The 24,090-nt window shown below is 44.7% G+C and overlaps 1 protein-coding gene and 1 long non-coding RNA gene across 6 annotated transcripts in view; both read left to right on the plus strand.

Moving 5' to 3' along the window:
* Positions 1-17,596, plus strand: part of nalcn (sodium leak channel, non-selective) — a 53,082-nt gene extending 35,486 nt beyond the window's left edge. For all 5 annotated transcript variants that reach the window (XM_076031095.1, XM_076031096.1, XM_076031093.1 and 2 more), the window contains 29 exons: positions 2,490-2,626; positions 3,172-3,313; positions 3,747-3,820; positions 5,676-5,777; positions 5,989-6,058; positions 6,185-6,276; positions 6,387-6,509; positions 6,990-7,046; positions 7,509-7,629; positions 7,726-7,857; positions 8,465-8,632; positions 8,793-8,897; positions 9,163-9,269; positions 9,353-9,473; positions 9,584-9,682; positions 9,763-9,856; positions 11,597-11,703; positions 12,222-12,296; positions 12,393-12,512; positions 12,596-12,664; positions 12,764-12,912; positions 13,054-13,147; positions 13,341-13,473; positions 13,941-14,056; positions 14,501-14,658; positions 15,364-15,514; positions 15,651-15,800; positions 15,944-16,061; positions 16,807-17,596. In XM_076031095.1, the coding sequence (XP_075887210.1) occupies positions 2,490-2,626; positions 3,172-3,313; positions 3,747-3,820; positions 5,676-5,777; positions 5,989-6,058; positions 6,185-6,276; positions 6,387-6,509; positions 6,990-7,046; positions 7,509-7,629; positions 7,726-7,857; positions 8,465-8,632; positions 8,793-8,897; positions 9,163-9,269; positions 9,353-9,473; positions 9,584-9,682; positions 9,763-9,856; positions 11,597-11,703; positions 12,222-12,296; positions 12,393-12,512; positions 12,596-12,664; positions 12,764-12,912; positions 13,054-13,147; positions 13,341-13,473; positions 13,941-14,056; positions 14,501-14,658; positions 15,364-15,514; positions 15,651-15,800; positions 15,944-16,061; positions 16,807-16,949 (3,327 nt within the window). In that variant the 3' untranslated portion in view covers positions 16,950-17,596. The remainder of the gene's footprint in view (positions 1-2,489; positions 2,627-3,171; positions 3,314-3,746; positions 3,821-5,675; positions 5,778-5,988; positions 6,059-6,184; positions 6,277-6,386; positions 6,510-6,989; positions 7,047-7,508; positions 7,630-7,725; positions 7,858-8,464; positions 8,633-8,792; positions 8,898-9,162; positions 9,270-9,352; positions 9,474-9,583; positions 9,683-9,762; positions 9,857-11,596; positions 11,704-12,221; positions 12,297-12,392; positions 12,513-12,595; positions 12,665-12,763; positions 12,913-13,053; positions 13,148-13,340; positions 13,474-13,940; positions 14,057-14,500; positions 14,659-15,363; positions 15,515-15,650; positions 15,801-15,943; positions 16,062-16,806) is intronic.
* A 1,045-nt stretch (positions 17,597-18,641) lies between these two features.
* On the plus strand, positions 18,642-23,697 carry LOC142891502 (uncharacterized). Its single transcript, XR_012927280.1, has 3 exons — positions 18,642-18,800; positions 21,079-21,245; positions 23,637-23,697. It is a non-coding gene; the product is annotated as an uncharacterized LOC142891502 (long non-coding RNA).
* Positions 23,698-24,090: the final 393 nt, after the last annotated feature.

The raw sequence follows: 24,090 nt of genomic DNA on the forward strand, positions 1-24,090 counted from the left end.
CAAGGTGACCGCAAGCTAAGCAGCTCTGACATGACACAATATAATAATAATAATAAAAAAAAAAAAAACATCACACTCACCAACTGACATATGCTAATTCTGCCTGTTTGCCCTGGTAGTCATGCAGTAACTTCAGTGTGCCAAGCTTGAATCTCTGTTGCTGTTGCTTCTGATTGCGGCCAGAATTTGTTTCAGAAAGATGCTGTAGATGCTTGAATGAAACATGACATTTTCAGAGGATGCGTGACGCAGTGTAAACAGAAAGGTAGTGGCCCACAGAGGCTGATTAAAACACAGTAAGAGAAATACTAATGTGTTAGATTCATAAATAAATAGATTTGCGTTGGAACGTCTGGCAGTCTATAGCTGCCCATTCGGCAGTGAAATGCTGAAAGTACAGGAAAACAAGGCCGTATTATATGAGGTGTTTTGGCAACCCTGTGACCCGTTCCTGTGGCTGTCGAGTTCGGCAAGGCTGAGGGTCAGCGCCACCCGCGTTTCTTCATTCCTCGGGCGTCGGAGGAGAAAGCTGTGGAAATCCCTCACGGAAAAGATCCCCAGCTCAGCCAAGCCTGAAATTGGCTTGAATGGCGGGAGGAAGCAGCAGCAGCAGCAGCAGCGGCGGCGGCAGCAGGTCACCTGAGCGGCTCTCAAGGCGAAACACATTAGTCTCGCTTCCATTGTTACACCACAATACACTAAATCTCATCTGTGGTCGCGCACGCACACACACACACACACACACACACACACACACACAATGGTTTGCACGCACAGCAAACCTGTTGGTCAAGACCTGCGATTGTACACGTTATTCAGTCTGCATTCTCCCAGTGGGGGATTTACTGTGTTTTGCTGATCTTTGGTTGCCAAAATCCTCTTTATGATATAAGCCAGCTTGTTTTTGTCCGAGGTTGCTGGGCAGATACCACCTGGTGAAGCCATCGAGTAAGCTAAGGGATTACCTTTAACATCGAAAAATTTGTAAAGCTGTGTTCGACAGATATTTATAGCAGACAGGAACAGGCTTTGGGATACGGTCACGTGCATATAGAACTTTGACTCCTCCGCCACTAGGAGCCATGTAGGTACAGCAATTAGGGAGAAAGTTTTTTGTTTTTTTTTGCTGGTAAGTGCTCCGGTGCTGAACTCTTTCGTGTCCACCGATGCTTTATTGATCACCTGTATCGACTGGCCGCAAGGCCTGATGTGTTAGCAGAAACGGTTTCTCGTGATCTATGGCATCGTGAGACCGAACCCGTTCGCCAGGTCGTCTTAAAAGCCTTGCTTTGCATCTGTCATCACTATCAAGCCGTTACTGTGGAGAAACGATTTCTGCTGTACGAACCTAGTCAGCATCGTGCTGCTACAAGGCATTCAAGCATCTGATGCAAATCGTATTAGTTCAAATGATCATTTTTAAAGGGACAACTTGTGTTGTGTCAGTGAGAGAGTCATACAAACAATGACTTCGAAAAAAAATCTTTAGCCAAAGGCCCAGTAGTGTGTGTGTGTGTGTGTGTGGGGGGGGGGGGGGGATTAGTCCTATGTAAGAGGGTCATTGAAGGTTAAACATATAAGACTGACCCTCTGTAACACTTTGGTCAATTGGTCTCAATTATTGGTTAGAGCAGTCTTCACCCTGCTACCTCCCACCGCTGTGGACCAATGTTGTTTGTCTCTCTGGAAACATCCCCCGGTTTTGGTTTGCAAACACGCTCGGCAATTCATCCGCTGTCTGCCCGTACTCCCCTCGAATCGGCCAACATCTATTTTGAGAATGTACATAAAGTGAAAGCCAAAGCCAACAGTTTCTGGTGCCCAACTCCTAATTCATGGGAAAACATTGCCCCCGTTCCCAGTTTAAAAAGAAGATCCCACATTTGAGTCCTTTTGAAAAGTAAATGGCCGGACAGATGCCCGTTCCCACCTTGCCAGGTCCCCAACTCAAACATTAAGCTGAATGGAAGTTCAGCATCTTTCACACTCCAGTTGTTCCATCCACTTAAGCCACCATTAATACACTCAACACTATTCTGTCGCAGTCGTTCTGTCCTATTCTGTTCTGTGAATAATTTTTTGTTTTTTCTTTCTGTTGCCCTCTTCTTCTTTCTTTTCCAAAAGTAAGTTGGATCACACCGTTGACGTGGTGTCCCATGTGGTTTGTGTGTGCGTGTGGTGTGGATAGGTGTGCTGCTGCCATCATCAGGCAGAAACACGAAGCTGCATTCCTACATTCCCCAACAAGACCTCAGCAGTCCACTCTTCACAATTGCAATACCCGGCTTTGTGTCCTGCTTTTTTCCCGCCGTACAGCAATCCTGAAATCTCAAAACCTTCCACCTAAACGCTCCATGAACTCCCTTTTCTTTCTCCCTTACTCGTTTCTATCCCTTTTCTCCCAATGCGCCTCACATGGCAGAATTCCTCTCCCTCATGGCGTCTGTTATTCCCTCTGCGTTCCTTGAAAATGTCTCTCTCCCCCGCAGCTCAAGCAAAGCGAAGCCAATGCCGACACCAAAGAGAAGCTGCCTCTGCGACTCAGGATCTTCGAGAAGTTCCCCAACAGGCCTCAGATGGTGAAAATCTCCAAGCTGCCGTCAGATTTCACTGTGCCCAGGATCAGGTATGTGTCCACAGCCTAAACAATCTTTTGTTGTTTCCTGAGTAAAACCTTTTATTACGAGTACCAGTAAAAGTCAATTCCGGCGCTGAATGTTTCAGAACGCAGCCTCATCTGCAATACTCACGGCAACAGATTTCTCACAAACTCAAAAATATCCGACTAGAGCTTCTGTTGCCCGTTACCGAGAGAGCAGATTCTTTTTCGCTGGGATAAAACCGCGCTCAACATGGCGGGCCTTATAATCAGTTTCATCATTAAGTAACTAATTAATGGACAGCTGGGTTCCTCGCTCCCTCAGATATCCTCCTTTGCAGCCCATCTGTCAGTCTGCTGCGGCACCGATCAGTTTGCCCGTTACGCTCGCAGTTATTAAAGTGTCTGTCTGCAAAGGAAGAATCTGTAGCCACGCGCAAAATGAAAAGCGTGCGGCAACCGTTATCACATTCGGGTGCACGGTTCCCGCTGTGAGGCCCTGCTGCACCCATTTCCTTTAGATTGATCAGCTCGCGATCAATGTTGTGCTGTTGTATGGTTGTGCGCTCCAGGGAAAGCTTCATGAAGCAGTTCATAGATCGGCAGCAGCAGGACACCAGTTGCTTGTTCCGCCGTCTCCCCTCGGCCTCGTCGTCCTCCTGCGACCACTCCAAGCGCTCAGCCATTGAAGACAACAAGTACATCGACCACAAGGTAAGCCCGCGTAATCCCTTTTGATTTTTTTCCCCGTCTGCCTCAGAAAGTGAAACGCGCAAACTTGTCTCCACGAAGTCTCTTAAGGGAGGAAATGTTCACACAGAACAGGAACAGACCCGGTTCTTTGTCAAATCATCAAAAATAAAGTAGCAAGCGTCCAGTGAGTTGCAGGCCTCAGAAGGTTTGAACCTGTATTTTCTGTGTACGGTAACAAATAATTGTTTCACTCTGTTTGTTTGGCTTTCATTCAGTAGTCATAGACAAAAGATACACACAGGTATAAGATACACAAGTATAAATACACTTTGTCCCGGGAGTGTGAAGCTGCATGCAATAAGTTTTAGTTTTGTGCACTAAAGGTCTACACACTTCCAACTAATAGGCTTTTTTTCTTCTTGGTCTTCTTCTTCTTTCCTGTGGGCCACCTCAGCTCCGCAGGTCAATATTTAGCATCCGGGCCCGTAATCTCCTGGAGAAAGAAAACACCGTCAATAAAATCCTGAGGTGAGAAGCAGCTCACACTTCCACACCTTTGCGTGGTGCTGTTGATTTGCAGCGGTGAGACGTCAATGCGAGCCCGTGACAAGACGTGATTCAGTTTCAAAATATTTTTCAATTTTTCGATCGCTTCATTACAACATGTAAGAGACGGGTGTAAGGAAAGTCACCCTGGTAACAAGTCCACAGTATTAAATGTATTAAACTGTGATGGGGGGTATTAAAGTTACAGTGTGTAAAGATATATATATATACTATTGAGTGTCTCTGTTCTCTAAATGGAAAAAAAACAAGCTGCTACACACAGTATTTCACACATCAGATTTAAGACCCATCCACAATTTTTTTTATCGTCTTTCTGTCTTTTTAACCAACTTTGTAGCGACACCTGCCACTTTCTCTCTTGGTATTGATTCCCCCCCCTGCAAAGATCAATAATCACTCTGCATCATCACCTATCCACACAAGAAGTCGCCACCCCACTTGGAAAACCACCGCAAACTACATGTAGTTCATTGAAATTCTGAGAGGATTCTGGAAAACAGTTACGCGCGATACGTGTTATTTGATTTTCAGTTTACTGAGTTCTTATCTGGATGCCTTCGTTTTTTGCACGACCGCAGTTAATCCTTGTCGTCACTGTTCAACATCCACTCTTAAGAAACACGTGCAGCTCTCTGCTGCTACATAATACATTACGTGCGAATATTAGCTCGCTGCTTAGCGGCGCTCTTGCGCCGCTAATGTTAAGGCTTCCCGCTCTCTCTCTCTCTCTCTCTCTCTCTCTCTCTCGCACGCGCACGCCCTCATTTACTGACGCGGTGAGGTAAAATGGATAATTTGCTGTTCGGCATGGCAGAGCTGTCGCCGGGCGTAGATTAGCTCTCCGGCGCCGTGACCAATCCCTCCCCGTTCGCCCGGCCGCTCCGAGAGATAGGCAGCGTATCGGCAGTCGTAACACGTTCTGTCTGGCCCCGCCGTCCTCCGCGCAAACACACAATTAGGCTCACAGTCGCGGGCGAACATACAAGGCGACATACGCGGCCACTCATGCGTGCTCGCTGCCAATAAACAAGTAATTGGTCCGAGTCGCCGTGAATGATTGAAGTACACACACGGCGGCTGCCCGCGGCGCCGTTCTCTCCGATCGGGTACATGACTGCGCTGAACAGACAGCGATGATGCACACATACACACTGACTAATGGGATGACTGGAAATTGTTTAAAAACACTCTGGAGTCAAAATTGGGAAAGCCACGGAACAGCTTTTCGAGTCGGGCAATCACCGAACGGGCTGACTTATGTCCCACTTCATTGTATACAAACATTCCAAGCCGAGCGAGGATGCTCGCGCGCAGCATGGGATGGGAAGCTGTCATTGCAGAAATTAGTATTAGCCGAGTGGCATCATTCCAGTCTATTCGTTTTAGTGTCTGGGGCCACAGACGACGTCTGTTTTGAGATCCTGCAGGTGTTCTGAAAAACTGGACACCGCTGCTGGTTCTATTTTCACAGCCAACTGCGCTACAAGGAGGCACTTCAGCTAAGTGTCCAACTTTACCGCTGCACACATCGACATTCTGATTGGAACAGATGTTGATTGACAATGGCTTTGCCCGGTCATAATCCAGGAAAGTCATAACTTTGCTTGTTTTTTTGTTTTTTTAAGTGAAACTAAACAGAATATCGAGCCAAACAGCAGAGATCTTTACAATTTCTTTTGTGTTAAAGTTACATTAGATCAAAGAAATGTCAAAGTCACGTGTGAGAGTTCAGTGGTTTTCTGATCCCATTCTGCATCTACATATTTTCTGTGACTTTGCACTTCAATAACACGTCTGTTTCCGTTTGCATTTCCAGGGCCTGTACCAGGCAGAGGATGCTGAGTGGATCCTTTGAGGGCCAGCCGGCCAAAGAGCGCTCCATCCTCAGCGTCCAGCATCACGTGCGGCAAGAGCGCAGGTCTGATGTACAAGTCTCACAATCTTGCAGAAACGAAGCAAAAAAAAAACCCTACAGTTTCATTGCGTCGCCAATACGTGTCTCCTCATTTTAGATATCCAGACAAAAAATGTTGTCCAAACTTTATTAACCACGTAAAGAAGGAGCCCCATGTTTTTGCTCTGCTCCTTACAGTGAACCAAAACCGCTCTGCTTGTCCTCCTCTGCACAGATCGTTGAGACACGGATCCACCAGTCAGAGGATCAGCCGCGGGAAATCTTTAGAGACACTCACCCAGGATGTACGGCGGCAAACTAACACGGATATGCTCTACATGCGCACGTACTTCCCTGATTCCGATTGTTATGAACCCACTGTCCCCTCTCTTTCTCCTCCTCCTGCTCTCTCTCCCTCTCTCTGTCTGCAGCATTCCAGTACGGTACGATACCGTAACGCGCAGAGAGAAGACAGCGAGATCAAAATGATCCAGGAGAAGAAAGAACAAGCAGAAATGAAACGGTGTTTACGCGCTTTCTCCGCACCAAGTCGCACTTTAAACATTGCTTCAGAATGTTTGCTGGGTTGTCGCCCCGTGTGTGGTAACCGCTGTTACTTTTTTCTTTAATTAGAAAAGTCCAGGAGGAGGAGCTGAGAGAAAACCACCCTTACTTCGACAAGCCTCTCTTCATTGTGGGGCGGGAGCACCGCTTCAGGAACTTCTGCAGGATGATCGTTCGGGCTCGTTTCAACGCGTAAGAGCGCTCAGATCTTGGGATGAGTTCTTTTTTTTTTTTTTTTTGGTACCAAAAAGTCAGAAGGAGCACTTCAGCATTCACAATGTCTTGTTGGTCGTGAATTTAATAAATAATTAAGTAAATAAATAGATAAGAATTTGCTCTTCACACTTGTGTATTCTAAAATAATCTCATGAAGGTCCTAAAGCTGTCAGTTGGTATGAAGTGCACACCAAAACAGCCCCCTTCTCGGTTATAACTGCCATTTAGATTCAGAAGATGAAGTTTCCACAAACAAAAATGTACTGAAATGAATAAGTTTAAAACAGTTTAAAAGTCTAAAAAGCCGATTTTTTCATATACAGGTTGTGGAAAAAAGATGAAAGACAAAATGAAGTTTGTGTGGACAAGACCTTCGCTTGCTGTCAGGAGATTCTATATTTGTCTGTGTTTTTTTTCTTCAAATTGTTGAAATCCTTTTTATGAATTCACTCCTAGATCCAAAACAGACCCCATAACAGGAGTGGTGAAGAACACCAAATACCACCAGCTATAGTAAGTGTGATGAATTATTGATTCCTTCACTCTCCGCTGATCTGCTCACTCACACACAGGCTGAAGGCTCATCAGTCCCGAAGCTTGATCGCCCGCCCGCCCGCCGTGCCTTCCCCGCAACTGTAGCAAGTGATGAGAGGCGTAGAGTGAAAACGGGGCGAAATAGATTTCATCCGTAATGAAAGCTGATTGTGATTCAACCCGGCGCCGGGTCTGATTGTTAAAGAGGGGCCTGTGCTTTGTATTAAACAAGCCTGGAGAGTTTTCACTGACTGCTGAAGAACTGATTAGTCACTCTTACTTTGTGAAACCTCCCCTTTACATCTCCTCTGCTGTGTTGTCTGCCAGCCTTTGCCTGAATTAAATTTTTTTTTTTTGCAGGTTTTGCTTGACTCAAATAAACAGTCCTCAAATGTCTTGATAAATATTACGGCTCCTCTGCTAATGTGCTTGTCCTTGCAGCGATCTTCTGGGCCTCGTTACCTATTTGGACTGGGTCATGATCGTGGTGACCATCTGCTCCTGCATCTCCATGATGTTCGAGTCACCCTTCACCAGGGTCATGCACGTTCCTATGCTGCAGGTAAAAACAAAAAAAGAGGGGGCGGATCTGAACTGTGGGCTGAGCAAAGACGCGCAATCTTATGGATTGCTGACGCTCGGCCGCCTTGTGTTCCAGATCGGGGAGTACGTCTTTGTGATCTTCATGAGCATCGAGCTCATCCTGAAGATCATGGCCGACGGCCTTTTCTTCACCCCGACGGCTGTCATCAGGGACTTTGGAGGAGTCATGGACATATTCATCTATCTCGTGAGCGTTTAAAGGCTTCTTCTTTCAAACGTTCCCTCTTTTTGTTGATTTTCTTCTCCTGCACTGGTCAAAGGGGGAGCTGGAGTGTGACTCTGAGCAAGTCACGATGTTTGTCGCAGGGCCGCATTGAAAGACAAACAATTATTCACACTCACAGAGTTCCCATTTCGGCCCACATGCATGTCTTTGGACTGGGGGGGGGCTGTAGAACCTGGAGAGAAGCCACCCTGGCACGGGGAGAACATGCAAACTCCACACAAATTCAAATTCGAAAAACTTTATTTGTCCCCAGCGGTCAATTAAAAGGCACATAGAGCAGCAGTGTTACACAAGGCAATTCCTGCAGGATCCTGTTGGCCAACCGGAGTTTGCTATTCACAGATGGTGGAAAGGGGTTTTGTTGGAAGTCCATTGATCTGAGAGCAGAAAGGCCCTGGACCCCAGGGCTCTTGTATGCTGTGAGGTGATAGTGCTAACCACTGTGCCGCCTCTTGAAATCATAAAAAAAGAGATATTTCCCAGAAAAATCAGACGGAGTTCAGGAAGAAGACAGCAACATGTTTCCCTCCAAACTCTTTGTCATGGCTTCACTGTTGATGTCGTGCAGGTGAACCTGATCTTCCTGTGCTGGCTGCCCACTGACATCCCTCCCAAGTCTGGGGCTCAGCTGCTGATGATGCTGCGCTGCCTGCGTCCGCTCAGGATCTTCAAGCTGGTCCCCCAGATGAGGAAGGTGGTGCGGGAGGTTCTCAAGGGGTTCAAGGAGATCTTCCTGGTAAGGTCCTCCTGGCCGTAAGCCATTATTTTTTTATTTGTGTGTTTGTGTGTGTTTGTCGTAAATACCGTACTGAAATACCTCTTCCTCCTTCCATAATGTTGTTGCCTTGAATTATGTTGTGCTGTGTGCTCTGAACTATCGACCGTCTCTCCTGCAGGTCTCTATTCTCCTGCTCACACTAATGCTGGTGTTTGCAAGTTTCGGAGTTCAGCTGTTTGCAGGGAAGCTCGAAAAGTGCAATGATGCGAATATACTCACCAAGGTAGAGTAACAGCCTCTCTCATATTACCTCACATTTATTGTTATTTCCCTTCGAAACTGTGGCCACACAATAATACACTGACATCACTACTAATCTGAATCCTTGGCAGCTGAATTTGAGTGTTATTGATGAGTTTTTATTAAAAGAACCTGTATTTTGCTTCATCTTAAAATGAAGAACTGTCCGGGGTAGCAGTTAGCAGCTAATGCATGAACATTGTTTTAACCATGTTGGCGTCACTTTCCATCTTTCCTGACGTTTGCAGCCGGAATGTCACGGAATTTTCCGCATCAACGTCAGCGTCTCCAAAAATCTGAATATGAAGCTGAGGCCTGGAGAGACCAAACCAGGCTTCTGGGTGCCAAGAGCCTGGTACTGCCGCTTGTTTTCGCTTTCCATCAGTCTTTGATTTATGCATTGCCAAAGATTGATGTTTATGTGACAATCTCCCTCAGGGCCAACCCTCGTAATTTTAACTTTGACAACGTGGGTAATGCCATGTTGGCACTGTTTGAGGTGCTGTCACTCAAAGGCTGGGTGGAGGTCCGGGACGTCATCATTCATCGTGTCGGACCGGTATTAAATATTTTTTTATCACTCTTCCACAAGTATTTGACTTGACATGACGCTTTCATGGACTTTATACTAATCAGTCTTTTACTGTCTAAATACCTCTGTATGTGCAGATTCATGGCATCTACATCCACGTCTTTGTCTTCCTGGGGTGCATGATTGGCCTCACCCTGTTTGTCGGCGTGGTCATTGCAAATTTCAACGAGAACAAGGTAAAAGCTGCACACCGGATCAAGCAGTGCAGGGAATGGATGAGAAGCAGGATTGACTGAAACGTGTCTCCCTTCATCAGGGCACTGCTCTGCTAACGGTGGACCAGAGAAGATGGGAAGATCTGAAGAGTCGACTGAAAATAGCCCAACCCCTGCACCTGCCGCCGCGCCCAGGTGCTCACGGACAAAAGAAAGCACATGCGATCGCGCGCAAGACGTTGACGTCACGTCGCTTCATTATGTCGCAGATAATCGCTATTCATCCGCCCTTTTGTTTTTTAGATTGTGTATTCATGCCTGGAAAGTGATGACAAGCAGCCGCAATTAAAAAAAAAAAAACACACACACACAACAGATGCGCATGTAACGCAAATGGCCCAGTTGAGTCACTGTATTTTTTTACACGGTGCTTGTTCATAGCGTTTTCACACCTCTGCTAACGAGGAACCAGTCTTAAATTTGCATTCATGGACTGACTAACTGCAGAAACACAGAGCTTTAGATTCGGAAAAAAAAAAAAAAAAAATCTGATATTTTTGAAGTTTGATTTCTTTTTCCACGCAAAAATGTTCCCTCGCTTTTCCCTCTGGTTTCGAAGGGAGTTGTGAGACTAGTTTGTACCACTCAGAGGGATTGTGAGGGGATGAGTGGAAGGAAAAAAAACTGCCTGTTTAGTACAATGGAGGCTGAGAACTAACAGAGAATCAATGGCTCTAGATTTAGTGAATAGCGCCGCTGACACCAGCAGACTCAACTGGACTTTGATCTACATCCAAAGCCCCGGGCACTGGCACCACTCACTCACTCACTCACTCACTCACTCACTCACTCACTCACTCACTCACCACTGGCAGATCATTACAGCTATGAGTTGGCCTCTCCTCACACGATCCCACTCAAAGAACTTGCAGAAATTGTCTCCTCAGTCAGCCGTCATGTCATCATCACAGAGACGATTGCAAAACGCTCTAGTTTAAATTTATGACTATCAAATCGCCTCATTGTGAACGCTCGCTATGTACCGTCTGGCAACATTTAGCAGTATTATTCAGATCTAAAGGAGCCTCGGCTTCTTTTGATGGCCCCGCTTTTTAGAAAATCTGTTCTAAAATTCAGCCCTTTGTGACACCACAGGCAAGGGTGGGTTTTACTCTTGGAGACCACCTCAAGACCGCTTGGTTTTTTGACCGCTATAATGATGTGGGAAGCTGTGAATTTTTCACTACACTTTCTAAGTACTCAGAAATATATTTTCCTCAGTTTTTAGCACACATCTGAGGAAAAATAGTTTAGATTAATTATCAGGTGGAATCACTGATTTTGTTAAAAGATACTGTTGAGCTTTTGGTTTCAAAAAGGAGGCCAAACAGAAGTGCCATAAACCTGCATTCTGTTGTTTGGTCAGTAGGGGCTGCCAAAACTGGTTGCAAAAAGACTAAAAATGACTAGCTAGCAATATGGAAAAGATACATACATTCATACCTTTACAAACTGTTTTAAAAAAATGTGTTGGCATAAATCGCTTGTTGAAAAAAAAAATTAAATAGGCTCTAATGTTCATTTTGTCTGATTTGACAACAATTTTGAGTGAAAATGGCCATTAAAATCATTTTGGATGTAATTCAACGTTTATCTCAAACTACAGCGATACAAAGGAATAAAGTGGCAATATGACTGAAACACAAAGGCATCTATACATGAGAGTCGTTCACCGCGGGGTTGCCACTCAACATTTGAGCGGCCCATGAGTGTCACCTGCAGGATGGTATGCGATACTGCCGACAACCATTCATACATTGTGGAAGTTCGGGAAACCACAGCTGCTTCTTGTGAACACAGTGACCAGAATTAGACCCCGGAGGAGGCGTCGGCTTCCTCCTGTGTAGTAACTCCCACTCTGTGTCTGCCTCCCAGAAAACGGAGGTTTCCGGGCCAAGATGTACGATATCACCCAACATCCCTTCTTCAAACGGGGCATTGCCGTGCTGGTGCTGGCTCAGTCTGTGCTGCTTTCAGTCAAGGTAAAGGGTCACGTCCACTTTTTGTGTGTGCGTTCCGTGTGGCCTTCATAAAAATGAGAAACTGTATAAATTTGAGAAATTTTTCAAAGACTTGCTTGAAACTAAAAGATTCATTTATTTTATTTGGAAATTTAGGAACTTTAACAGAACTACCACTTTGATTTCACCCTTTGATGTCTAAATTTGAACTGACTCGCAGTGTTTCTCTAACCAGAAATTAAACAACCTTAATATTCAACCACCAATTTTCTTTTCAGGAAAGCAAGTAATTCACCAAGTCTTAACCAAACAATTATGTGCCTCATTATTTTTTTACAGTTTCATGAATCACAATTCTAGCATTAAAAATATCTCTTCGGTTAAAGAGCTTCTACAAACTGGTGTAAAACTATTACATGAAGATTAAAAACTTGTTTTGATAATCACCAATGCTGTTCCTTTAACCTGACATAGGTCTTAATAATTTTGTTATTGAGTACATATTCTAAAAAGAGTGTGATTCTCCTCCTCTCCTCCAGTGGGACGTAGGTCACTCCGCAACCTTCCCTCTCGCCACCATGTCGGTTGTCTTCACCTTCATATTTGTGCTGGAGGTGAGCCCATTATCCGTCACTTGTGTGTTTTGTTTTTGTTTTTTTAATTGCACTTTCACCTTTGTGCATAAACCTCTAATTGATGTCGTTGCCCAGGTAACCATGAAGCTGATAGCCATGTCCCCAGCCGGTTACTGGCAGAGCAGGCGGAATCGCTACGACCTGCTGGTCACGTCGCTGGGTGTCATCTGGATCGTCCTGCACTTCTCACTGCTGGTTAGTTGGATTTTAATTGGTGTCGCAGTAACCCAGCAAGATCCATTATTTAACAGTTTTAATGTTCTCCTTTTCTCCTTCAGAACGCGTACACCTACATGATGGGGACGTGCGTGATCGTCTTCAGGTTCTTTACCATATGTGGAAAGCATGTGAGAGCATCTCTTCCCTAATATTCTGACTCTCTGGTGATTCTCTGTAAAACACTGTGTGTGTGGCTACTGAACTGTCCGTCTGTGTTGTGAATGAAGGTCACTCTGAAGATGCTGCTGCTGACGGTGGTGGTCAGCATGTACAAGAGCTTCTTCATCATCGTCGGCATGTTCCTCCTGCTCCTCTGCTACGCGTTTGCCGGCGTTGTGCTCTTTGGGACTGTCAAATATGGAGAGAACATCAACCGGTAGTTTTTTGGGGGCTTTTTTCCGCTCCTTTTTTTTTTTTTTTTTTTCAGTGAAGACTTTCATGCAGGCTGAGTGTCAGGGACACAGTACAAAGCAGCTTTGCAGCATCATCAGGTTTTTCCGTCTCCTCCTCATCGCAGGCATGCCAACTTCTCCACTGCTGGCAAGGCTATCACCGTTCTCTTCCGGATTGTCACCGGGGAAGATTGGAATAAAATCATGCACGACTGCATGGTAAGATGGGCTGCTTGTCAACGACAGTGCAACTCGTCCCAGTGGGAAAAAATTGTCTGCTTTTTTTTTTTTTTTTCATGAAATAGTTTATTACTTCTCTGGCACAACAGTTCTGGAAAACTTGTGACACATTTTCTCTGTCCTTTCCAATTTTTATTTCTATTAACTTTCTATTTAACGTCACGACCCTCAGGTGCAGACCCCCTTCTGTACACCGGATGAGCATCGCTACTGGGAAACAGACTGCGGCAACTATGCCGGAGCGCTGATCTACTTCTGCTCCTTCTACGTCATCATTGCCTACATCATGCTCAATTTACTTGTGGGTAAGTGAATGCGGGTGTTTTTCCACTTCATTTGTGTCAATGAAAAAAAAAAAAAAACACATCTAGTGCACACAGAAACTTTAGAAACTAGGTAGCCATAGCTTTGTGATCCAGTAGCTGAGCCCAAGTATGTGTTAAAATTTTGATTAACATTTTTTTTACTATTGTTATTACTATTAGTCAATTTCTCCTTGGAATTAATAAAGTATTCTGATTCTGATTCTATTTTTATTTAATTTTTATATAATTTTCAATGAGAGTGAGAGTGAAGTGCTCCAGTTTGCATCATAATAACTTTATATAATCATCATAGTCATTTTAATATGGGTTATATAGATAATAGGGATTAGTCTGTGCATCCTTAAATGAAATCTGTAGTTCTCTACATTTATATCCACATTGATATAGCTGCAGTTAAATATATTAGATTTTCCTTTCCCCCCCCCTTCTTTCCCCAATCACTGCAGCCATCATCGTGGAGAATTTCTCCCTGTTCTACTCCACGGAGGAGGACCAGCTGTTGAGCTATAATGACCTGCGGCACTTCCAGATCATCTGGAACATGGTGGATGACAAACGGGAGGTGAGAAATTAGCAACAGGAGAGCGAGCGAGGCGCGAGCGCACGGGCCAGAGGACGGTGATCAAATGGCTGCTAGCTGAGGATAATAAAGGAGCGGAGGCAGGGTGGGAGCTAATGAGATGGACTGAGGGCGGCAATGTACAGGATGGACTGATTCCACTGAAAGTAATTAAAGCAGCTGGCGCTGCGTGAAAGATGTGGACTCCCCATCAAATTCATCTCTATTACACAGGAATCCTGCAGGCTTTTCTGTTAGTTAGGCCCGTCGGAGCACATATAGTGTGCATACACATAGTGAGCTCTTACATATATTATCACACTTGTCTCTTAGTATTCAGTTTGAAATGGTTTAATGTGCGATTCAACACCAATTCCAGTCTCTGAAGTGCAAACACCCCCTAATGCCCCCGAGTGATGTCCCCTGTGCTACTTCCTCTCCACCCAGGGCGTGATCCCGACGTCCAGGGTGAAGTTCCTGCTCCGTCTCCTCCGCGGCCGGCTGGAGGTGGACCTGGACAAAGACAAGCTGCTCTTCAAGCACATGTGCTATGAGATGGAGCGGCTGCACAGCGGTGGGGATGTGACTTTCCACGACGTGCTCAGGTGACACTCTGAAGGACAAGAAGGCAAACCATCATCTAGAAGTCTAGAATCTGCTGGTGCCGTTTTGCATTTCTCTCGCACAAAGCTCATCTCACACTCGGAGGCCTGCTGTGCATTGGCCGTGGAGAGCTTTGAAATAAATAAATACGCAATCTTCAATGACTAGGGAAAAAAAAAAAAAAATATATATATATATATATATATATATATATATATATATATATATTGGCTCCACTGTCTCTGTCCAAAGAAAGTCATCCTCCATAGGAATGAAACCATAACCGCAATTCTGCTCTGCTGCAATGACAGAAGTGGCATCATGGAGATATGACAGTTCCTCTGGGCGGCAAAGATTTGTTTTGTTAGCTGCAGTAATGTAGAAGAGAGGGAAGTAGGAACCAAAGTTCTGACAAGCCTTTGGATTCTGCTCACTTGTTCCGAAACTACTAGCGGAGTGAAGGTGGTGTCAGAAAGAAAAGTGATTTTCCTCATGCGAACACTGCTGGACTGCAAGTGACCTCCAACTTTGTTGTAATAAGGTTCACAGATCGATATTTGTCCAGTAATCACAAACTCATCTACGGACAAGTATTTTTGCCATTTTTAAATATTGCGATAAATATTGTTCCTTGTTGATTTTAGGTGTCACATCCCACTGTTCTATTTACTTTGTCCTTATATTTGTGCGCATGTCTACTTGTCCAGCATGCTGTCGTACCGCTCGGTGGACATCCGCAAGTCTCTGCAGTTGGAGGAGCTGCTGGCCCGGGAACAGTTGGAGTACACCATCGAAGAGGAGGTCGCCAAGCAGACCATACGCATGTGGCTCAAGAAGTGCCTGAAACGCATACGGGCGGTCAGTCAATAACAACACTCAGGCGCAATCAGTTTATCCTCCCACGATCTGCAGATCCCGCCTGAGCGCTGAACACGTGTGTGTGTGTGTGTGTGTGTGTGTGTGTGTGTGTGTGTGTGTGTGTGCCCCTGTGCAGAAGCAGCAGCAGTCGTGCAGCATCATCCACAGCCTAAGAGAGAGCCAGCAGCAGGAGCTGAACCGCTACCTCAACCCCCCGAGCATCGAGACCACCATGCCAAGCGAGGACCACAACGTGAACAACCCAGACAACCCCTCCCAGCCCGAGGTGAGCGACGGGCGACGGCCGACCACACGCTCACAGCCTGGGGGCGGCCGCAATCGCATCAAACAGTCCGCAGGTGTGCGTGCCTGCAACCGAGGCGAAAACTTGAGGAATAAAAAAAAGGGCTGCGTCTCCTCTTTGTGCAGTTAAGTGGTCTCCAGCAGCTGCTGAGCCCCACGCTGTCAGACAGAGGAGGCTACAGGCAGGACTCTTCAGACCTGGGGAGACCGCAGAGGAAGCTGGGACAGTGGCGGCTGCCTGCAGGTGAGTGTACGCCTCCGCAATGGGAGTAAAGAGGGAGAGCTCAGAGAGAGAGAGAGAGTTTAGGTGGTCGTCTCAAGCAAGAGCAGCAGGATTTGATGTGTGCAGCGCTGTGTGTAAATGGTATACAGACATAGACGGTGCATATTGAATTTAAGATTTTTTTTTTTTGAAATTCCTGGGGAGTCAGAGTTGCTTGGAAATAGAAAAGTAAAGTAAGGAGTCGTAGTAGTGTCAGGAAATATCCCCTTTTTTCCCCGTATCCTGTACAAACTAGTCTAAATCTGCATGTTGACGTAACTACTTCCATAACTTTAGCATATATACATTCTTTCTGCTGTATTTACCTATAATTGCTTATAAAAGACTTTAGTGTTAACGATCAAAGATATACATTGGCATTAAAAGAAATAAAAAATGTGTTCAGTGTTAGATAAAGCCAGTAAAAGTATAAAGTACTGTATATTATGTATTTATATATAAATGTACAATTTAGTTAAAATATAGTATAGTTTTATATATATGTATATGTATATATATACATATATTTAACAATATACTTTCTTCCTATTAGATGCCAATAAATCTGAACTAGTGGGCCTTTAAAGTGATTTTTTATTAATTTATTTTTTCCTGAGAACAGTCAAGGCTCCGCTTGTTAATATGCAAAATATTAGACATGCAAAAGTTGCCTTTGTCACTGAAGTCCAGCTGGGAACGCTCTTAATTTGCGCGTGTCGTGTGCCAGGTCGCACCAGCGTCAAGTCCATCGTGTGCAAGATGAACCCCGTCAACAATGAGGCCTCCTCCGGCTCCGAGGTGAAGAAGTGGTGGACGCGTCAGCTGACCGTGGAGAGCGACGAGAGCGGCGACGACCTCAACGACATTTAGGGACTCAGACGCAGAGCCTTCGCTGCTCTCTATGGATTGTTGCTCCAGAGCCCCTTTTTTTCCTCATCCATTTATTTATTTATTTATATTTTTTTATCCAGGTTGAAGTCTGTCTGGATGGCGTGGTCGCCCCCAGACACTGCATTCCCTCTGCGCTTTCCACTTGTGGTTTTCTTTTTCTGTGCAGCTGCATGTGACGCTAAAGCTAAAGGGTGTGACTGGAAAAGTGTCAAAACAAATCACCAAGCTGCTGCCGTGACTTTTCTACGGTTTCTCCTGCGTTATGTCAGTTGTGTTGATGTGGCCACAGCATTCCGCGTTGCCCCTTTAATGTCTTTACTTATTCTTTTTTTTTGTCTTTTTGTCTCTTGTTTTGTTATTTTCTGGACATGTGCCTGGTCTTCAGTATTCGTCCAAGACAGTTTCATCAAGTCACTTTATGATAAAATACAACCTCCTATTGCGCAGACAGGGTGGGATGTGGTGTTGGAGGGGAGACTTTTGGATTTAAGACTGTGAATGTAATTAAAATATAGATCTATCTAATGTATTTGAGTGGATTTTTCAACAAAAAAAAAAATGAAGTGTTTTGTGCATTATTATAGATCACTTCTTATATCAACTATTAAATGATTTTATTAAAGGCCTGCTTTGGTGAGGCATTTATGAGCAAAAAAATGAATAATGGATTTTCTTCTGTCTACATGACACTGTAAGCTTTGCCCAATGGGTGAATTTCCTTTCATTAAAAAAATAAACTCCCATATTTGATCATATTTAAATTCCATTCTACCAATGTTTCCCAGGAAAATATGTCTGTTGTCTGTCGAATTTGTTGAACTTCCCAGAAATAGACTAGAGCAGGGTATCTGCTTCCACCCTGGTGCAGGTAGAAGCAGATATATAAAGTGGATTGATGGTGTCACCAAGAGCTCTGACTCTTAAATGAAAGTGTTTCCAGAGATCTATCTGTAAAGGTTGCTCTACGAGAGTCTGTCGTTAAAAACAAAATGAGGACTTTGAAAATGGATATAATACAAGGAACTTTAAAGTTCAAAAATACTGTTGTCTTTGTTACTACAAGCCTAACTGACTCTAGCCCTCTTTCAACAAGAACTGCTCGACACGGCAATTCAGTATAATCCTTCAGGTATATTGTTATTTATTAATCCAAGAAAACTGACGTCATCGTCAGAGCCATTCAGTAACTGTGCACCTGCCTTTTCCTGAGGTCCCCTTGGATCAAACGCTCTGGGTTTGTATTCTGGGAAACACTGCCCTCTGTTGGATGAACGCTGAGCTGCCCTCCGGTGAGGCTTTTGTCTGGTACAGTCATTTCTTTGCGGTTAACAATAAACCAACCCATTGTGTCTTCACGGGTTGTCCACGGTTGCTGTTACCTTCTGACAACATAATGTGATCGTCCCTGCCTGCTCAACGTGTTTTGTTTGTTTGTTTGTTTGTTTTGTGTGTTTCCCACGGAGATCAGCTGCAAGACCCCACTTGTGTTCCAAGTGATGGCCGGCAACGACCCTCCCACGGTGTGCTCACTGTTGTGGTAGCAGATGAGCGTCATTTCAAACTGTTCTTCAAGGTAGGGGTGTTTCAAGGCTGCTGCGGGGGGCGCAGAATCCCCTTGTTTTTATTTTATTTGTTGTAATTCTCTTATATACAATATGTTGTTGGGCGGGGCTAAACTATCAGGCGTAGAGAGACGTCGGAGACATTGCAAGGAACTCACAATTACTGCTGCTGTTCTATGTTTTAAAAAATATTTTAAAGACCCAAATCATTGGGGGCCACAGTTTCGAAAGAAGAGAACATATTGGGAAGAATGACAAAAGTACTGAGGTATGTTTTATCGACGTTTTTCAAGAATCTGTTTTTTGCTAATTAATATGTAGAATGCTAAACTAGCTCGTAAATACGCTAACTACTCAGAGTATAACAATCAATACATAGCAGCTAAGCTACCTAGTTGTGCAGGGTCAGTGCTGTAACTCATCCTGTAATATTTTCGAAAAACTAACTGGGGATACTATACAATATCTATACATTATGGGGAACAATGTCTAATTTAGTTGTGCTAAACAATATAGGGTTTTCACGGCGCGTCATCAAAACCGGAAGTCGCCATCTTGGAGATACTCGCCCTGCAACTGTACTGTGTATCTAGCAACACGACCAGGTTATTGTCGCACAAAATGGTTAATTATTGCCGTGTTTTTGGCTGCAATAACAGGTCAGACCGAAAAAAATAAATCAAAATGAAATACTTAAATATCAAAAGTCATCACAAATTAGGGAGAGGAGTGCAAAAAACAAAAACTGTCCGAAGAACGGAGACGTTTGAGGCTGGCACAAAATCTGTGATTTTATTGACACAAATACGGCTGTTAACAGGTTCAATATAACTGAAAAAGTGATTGTATGTCATTGGAGCTGACACATACACTGTGTGTGTGTGTGTGTGTGTGTGTGTGTGTGTGTGTGTGGCGCACTTGGTAGCCTCTCATTTCACCGTCCTTTGAAGGTGTATTTCTTCCCAGTTAATTCTGCTGCTTTTGATTCCAGCTAATTGACTAATGCACTTCAACTGGTGGCTGCAGACTCAAAGCGCTCTCCTTGTTCCAAACAGAAAGGGCCTCTTAAAGGACCCGGGCTCTTCATTGGCCCATTGAATGAAAAAGAAAAAAAAAAGAAAAGAAAGAAAGGAAAAGAAAAAAAAAATCTCCCACTTAATGGAGTGCGTGTGTACGTGCGTGTGCATATGTGTGTGCGCGCGCTTGTGTGGGCTGAGATGGCTAATGAATGTGAGGGGAAGCGGCGAGAGTGCAGAAAATCAGCTGCCGGTGGGACGTCCACTTGCTCTATAGAAATCATGACTTGCTCGCACATTCCGCTCCCTCGATGACTGAGTGCTTCAACATATGGTCCTGTAGGGAAACAGTGTGACACCGGCCCTCTTGCCAATCAAACGTCTTTAATTCCTCCTCTCTGGCTCTTTCTCTCCCGACCGTTGTCTCTTAAGCTCCACTTAGCTCAGAACTATCTCATCAAAGAGCTTTCTCTCCGTCCCCGTCAGCCGCTCCCACCTCCCACCACCGCCCATCATTTTCTCCCCCCGCGTGGAGGAACACTTTTTTGTGCCTTTTAATTGCCTCTGCATCACACCGGCTCTTGCGGGGGCCTGTTGTTTTTACCCCTCGCCATTGTAATTTGCCCATCGCTCCCTCGTGCGCGTCCGCTGGCCCTAATTGAGGCACTTTGGTAATTGAGGAGGAAGTTCTGAAGAACAGAGGGAGCGCGCCAGTGTCTCGGAGTTGAGATTACCTGTAATTAAAGTACATGATGGCTTTGATGGCTCCGTCCCCTCCTGTAGAGATGACGCTTGCGAATGGGGCGGGGGGAGAAAAGAAAGCCCTCATGGCAGCATCGCCAAGATCGGAACGACTTCTCTGTGCAAATTAGCACAAAACTGCCACACGCGCAGTGGCTGTAAATTCTGCTCGGGTGGATACGTTGAAATGACACATTCTAATAAAAAATAGCCACACGGGGCATTGCCGTGGCCCAGTGGAGTTGTTAATTTCTCTCCACTCAATGTGTAAAGGTTCTATAATTCAAATTAAAAATCTCATTATCAGTATTTTTTCACTGTACTGTGTGCGTCCAGCCTGTCAGTGAACTGCCCAGAAATGACAAGTTCATCCTTTTTACGTCTTCATGCACGGTCCACTTCTCAAAAGAAAGTGCTTGTCACAACGACCACATTACCTCCCCCCAAAATGAATGCCGACAACCTCAGTCTAGTACTGGCTCTGCCCTGTCTGATTGCCTTATTTTTTTTTTCCTCCCTTTTCAAAAATGCCATAGTTCCATCAAAGCATCAGTTTACCAGGAAGCTAAAACTGATGGTTAATTTTCTGTGCAGATTAATATTTTGTTTTGTTTCACTCATGTCAGGCTGCTCCAATAGATGTCTGATTAAAAAAAAAAGAAAAAATCCATCAATGTGGGCCTTTAACAGTTGTGGTTTTACATATCTTAATGGTAAAACCAAATTGAAACACTGCCAGCAAATTGTTTGCTGCTTTTGGCTCTTTCACACATTTGCTCTCTCTTCTAGCCGCCAGTGACGTGGGCCTCAACAGTCGGGCTGATTAGGGTAAATACAGGGTCAACCGGGGTAAAAGCTTCCTCTTCATGGCTTTTGTCCCATCTAGACATCATTGAGACGGCCACTGTCTGCAGACTGGAGCAATTGGAGATGGCGAGGTCTGGGGTTGAGCCAAGGTGAGTCTCATAAGGAGGCCATTGTTCCTCAATGCCACAAAGCTTGCAGCTATCAGGACATGAATTTTTAGCCGGTTGTTTTTTTCCACTTATCTCTTTTTTTCTTTTTCTTTTTTTTTTTTTACACAAAAAAGCTTTTTATTAAATCACGGTGCAAATTCAAAATTCATAGGCCATTGTTAAACTCCCTCCATATGGCTTCCTATTGGCTTGGGGGCCCTTGTTAATCTTTCCTGTCACTCCACACTTTCTTGGCCTCGTGATTTAAGGGTTGTGACAGTGCAAATTAACCGCCTGTACCTGGTGTCAACATCCACCCCAGGTCCGGGGCCTGATCCGGCGCCCGTGTTTTGAAACAGATGGCTACTACCGCAATAATAGTAAAGGGGGGGGAAAAAAAGAAAAGAAGTAGCAAATTATTTTAGCAGCAGGCGACAAAAGCAATTAACAACTGGCATAATGTGTTGATTAAAGTCCTTTCCGGGCCTCGATGTCGGGAGAAAGACAACTCTCCGTTTTTTCCGGAAACAATGACCTCGACCGGACGCAGCTGTCGCTCGCCGCCGCATTTATCGAAACATGCCGCATTAACAAATTAGAAAGTGTAAACCAAGCTTAAAATTAAGACCTAGCAGCTGCTACTGCATGTTATTGGATTGTGAGCAGTTAAAACGAAAGACGGGCGGTGAGATCGACTCACTCAAATTCAGATTCAATCTGAATTTGAGCCCCTTGTACACCTCTGGTTTTTCTTTGCGTATCATGACACCCACAATTGGTTTGGGACCTATTTTTATGCAGGGACCTCCTGTTTTCTACCTAATTAGTGCAAAAAAAACAAATGATTTTTTTTTATCCATATAAGCTCAGTTCAAAAGCCCTTTTCATGGCTGAAATGAAATGTATCTCACAGATTAAGCGTTTTACCGCTGCGGCTCCTTTGTGAACGCTGTGAATGCGCAAAGTCAATTTGAGGCCTTTACCTAATGTACCTCATCAGCAGCAGTCAATTGCCTCCCCACCGAATGCCGAGCACCAAGCGAGAAGCTGCACTTTGTCTTTGCGCCAGAAAATCTCATTTTCACTAAACACCTAATCAGGCCCATTCATCTGGCCATGCTTCCCCGGTTCCCCGCTCCTACACCTGGCTTCCCCGTCTTTAATTACTGGGAGACAGGCTTTGTCTGATCCGGCGCCAAGACTGGACTATGACTGGCAAATTCGGATCATACAGGCTCAAACCAATTCAATTACCCACCAATCAAAGTGAAGAAAAAAAAAAGGGGGGCCTGTAATTGCAGTGAAAGGGCGACAATGATGAGGCCGGAGCACCCGGTCCAGGCATGGAGGGCGTCGTCATGAGGGAACCACGCCTTCCTGCAGGGGGTGCTATGCTCAAAGTTTTCGACTGTGTCGAGCAATCTGCACAGTTGGTGTGTGTTTTTGTTGGAAAAGTAGCTCTAGATTAGACATAATCTCATCTTTTTTATTTAAATACTGCCATTACTTGAAGTTGTGCATGAAGATGGCAGCTTCATGCAAGGAGGAGAAAATAGGTTGTAACATTTTAAAGGTGCACCAGCTGTGCAAAAACCACATAAAGATGATGGAAAGTTCCTGGATATGACGAAGATCCACTTTAGATCAAAACTTCCACCCCACAAAACAAAATGACTGTTCACATGACCCGACGTGTCATGTTGTTCCAGTTGAAGTTCAGATTAGATAAACCTCTATTAGATGGCCCATAACTAAAATAACAGACTTTTAATAATAAGTGTTGATACAGAGTAAATTAAATAGACAATATGGAAGTACAGTGTGGTAGACAATAATGTGAACAAAGAAATAATAGGAACAGTGTGATATTTGTGGACATGTAAGGCAGTAGTTCTCCAACTTTCTCTGTCTTTATTATGTAAATTAACGACAACAAAATTACACAATCTGCGAGTCAGATGCATTTTGGCATGTTTTCTCTTTGAAGGCACCTTGCTGAAGCATCGGATTTGGGAGGAGAGACGATTCAGTGGAGTCGCGGTTGAAGTCGGAGGTCAGAATGTTTGGAGGCCATGGAAAGGCAACAGACATTGAAATAAACAGTGGCTACAACCAAGGGGTGCAGAATAGCATCACTGAACACACAACACCGCCAACCCTGAAGCTGTGTGTAGCTACACAAGTGGCCACTTTATTAGGTTCCTGGTACCCTGAGTTGGACCTAATAGAGTGACTGCTCACAGCATACAGCTGGAAAGAGAACTACTAAGCTCAACTGAACTCTGAGACGAGTCTCTACCGTAAAAGTGTAAATATTTTTCAGTGTCTCTGAATAATCTGCACACTTGTCCTCACATTAATTCACCTGCTTGTTTTTCATTCTAAACCCAGAGCTGAACACAAGCCCAGGCAGAGCAGCACACGAGCAGACGCCAGAGAGAGAGAGAGAGAGGGAGAGAGAGAGAGAGAGAGAAAGAGAGACCCTCCTTCCTGCTGCAGACGGCAATAGTCTGGGACACCTCAGGTACGAGCTGACAACTTCAATTTCGCCGGCTTTTGTTTTGTTTTGTGCCGCATTTGAACGGCGTCAGCGGTTCGCGGAATCAAAAGACAACGCTGCCGTCACGCAGTTTGTTTTTGCGCGTGTCACCTTTCCGCGCTCTGCAGTCACATCTCATATTTTTATTTTTCCCAGATTCCAAAAAGTTCCAAGTCACGTGTTTCGCCTGAACGTACACACACACACACACACACACACATACACACACACACACACACACACACACACACACACACACACACACACACAAAACATCAAACAGCATCGAGCGGTATCAAAGCCAAC

Source organism: Nelusetta ayraudi, unplaced genomic scaffold (assembly GCF_046127955.1).
Source record: "Nelusetta ayraudi isolate G7.1 ecotype Tasmania unplaced genomic scaffold, CSIRO-AGI_Nayr_v1 ptg000031l, whole genome shotgun sequence".
Classification (NCBI taxonomy): domain Eukaryota; kingdom Metazoa; phylum Chordata; class Actinopteri; order Tetraodontiformes; family Monacanthidae; genus Nelusetta; species Nelusetta ayraudi.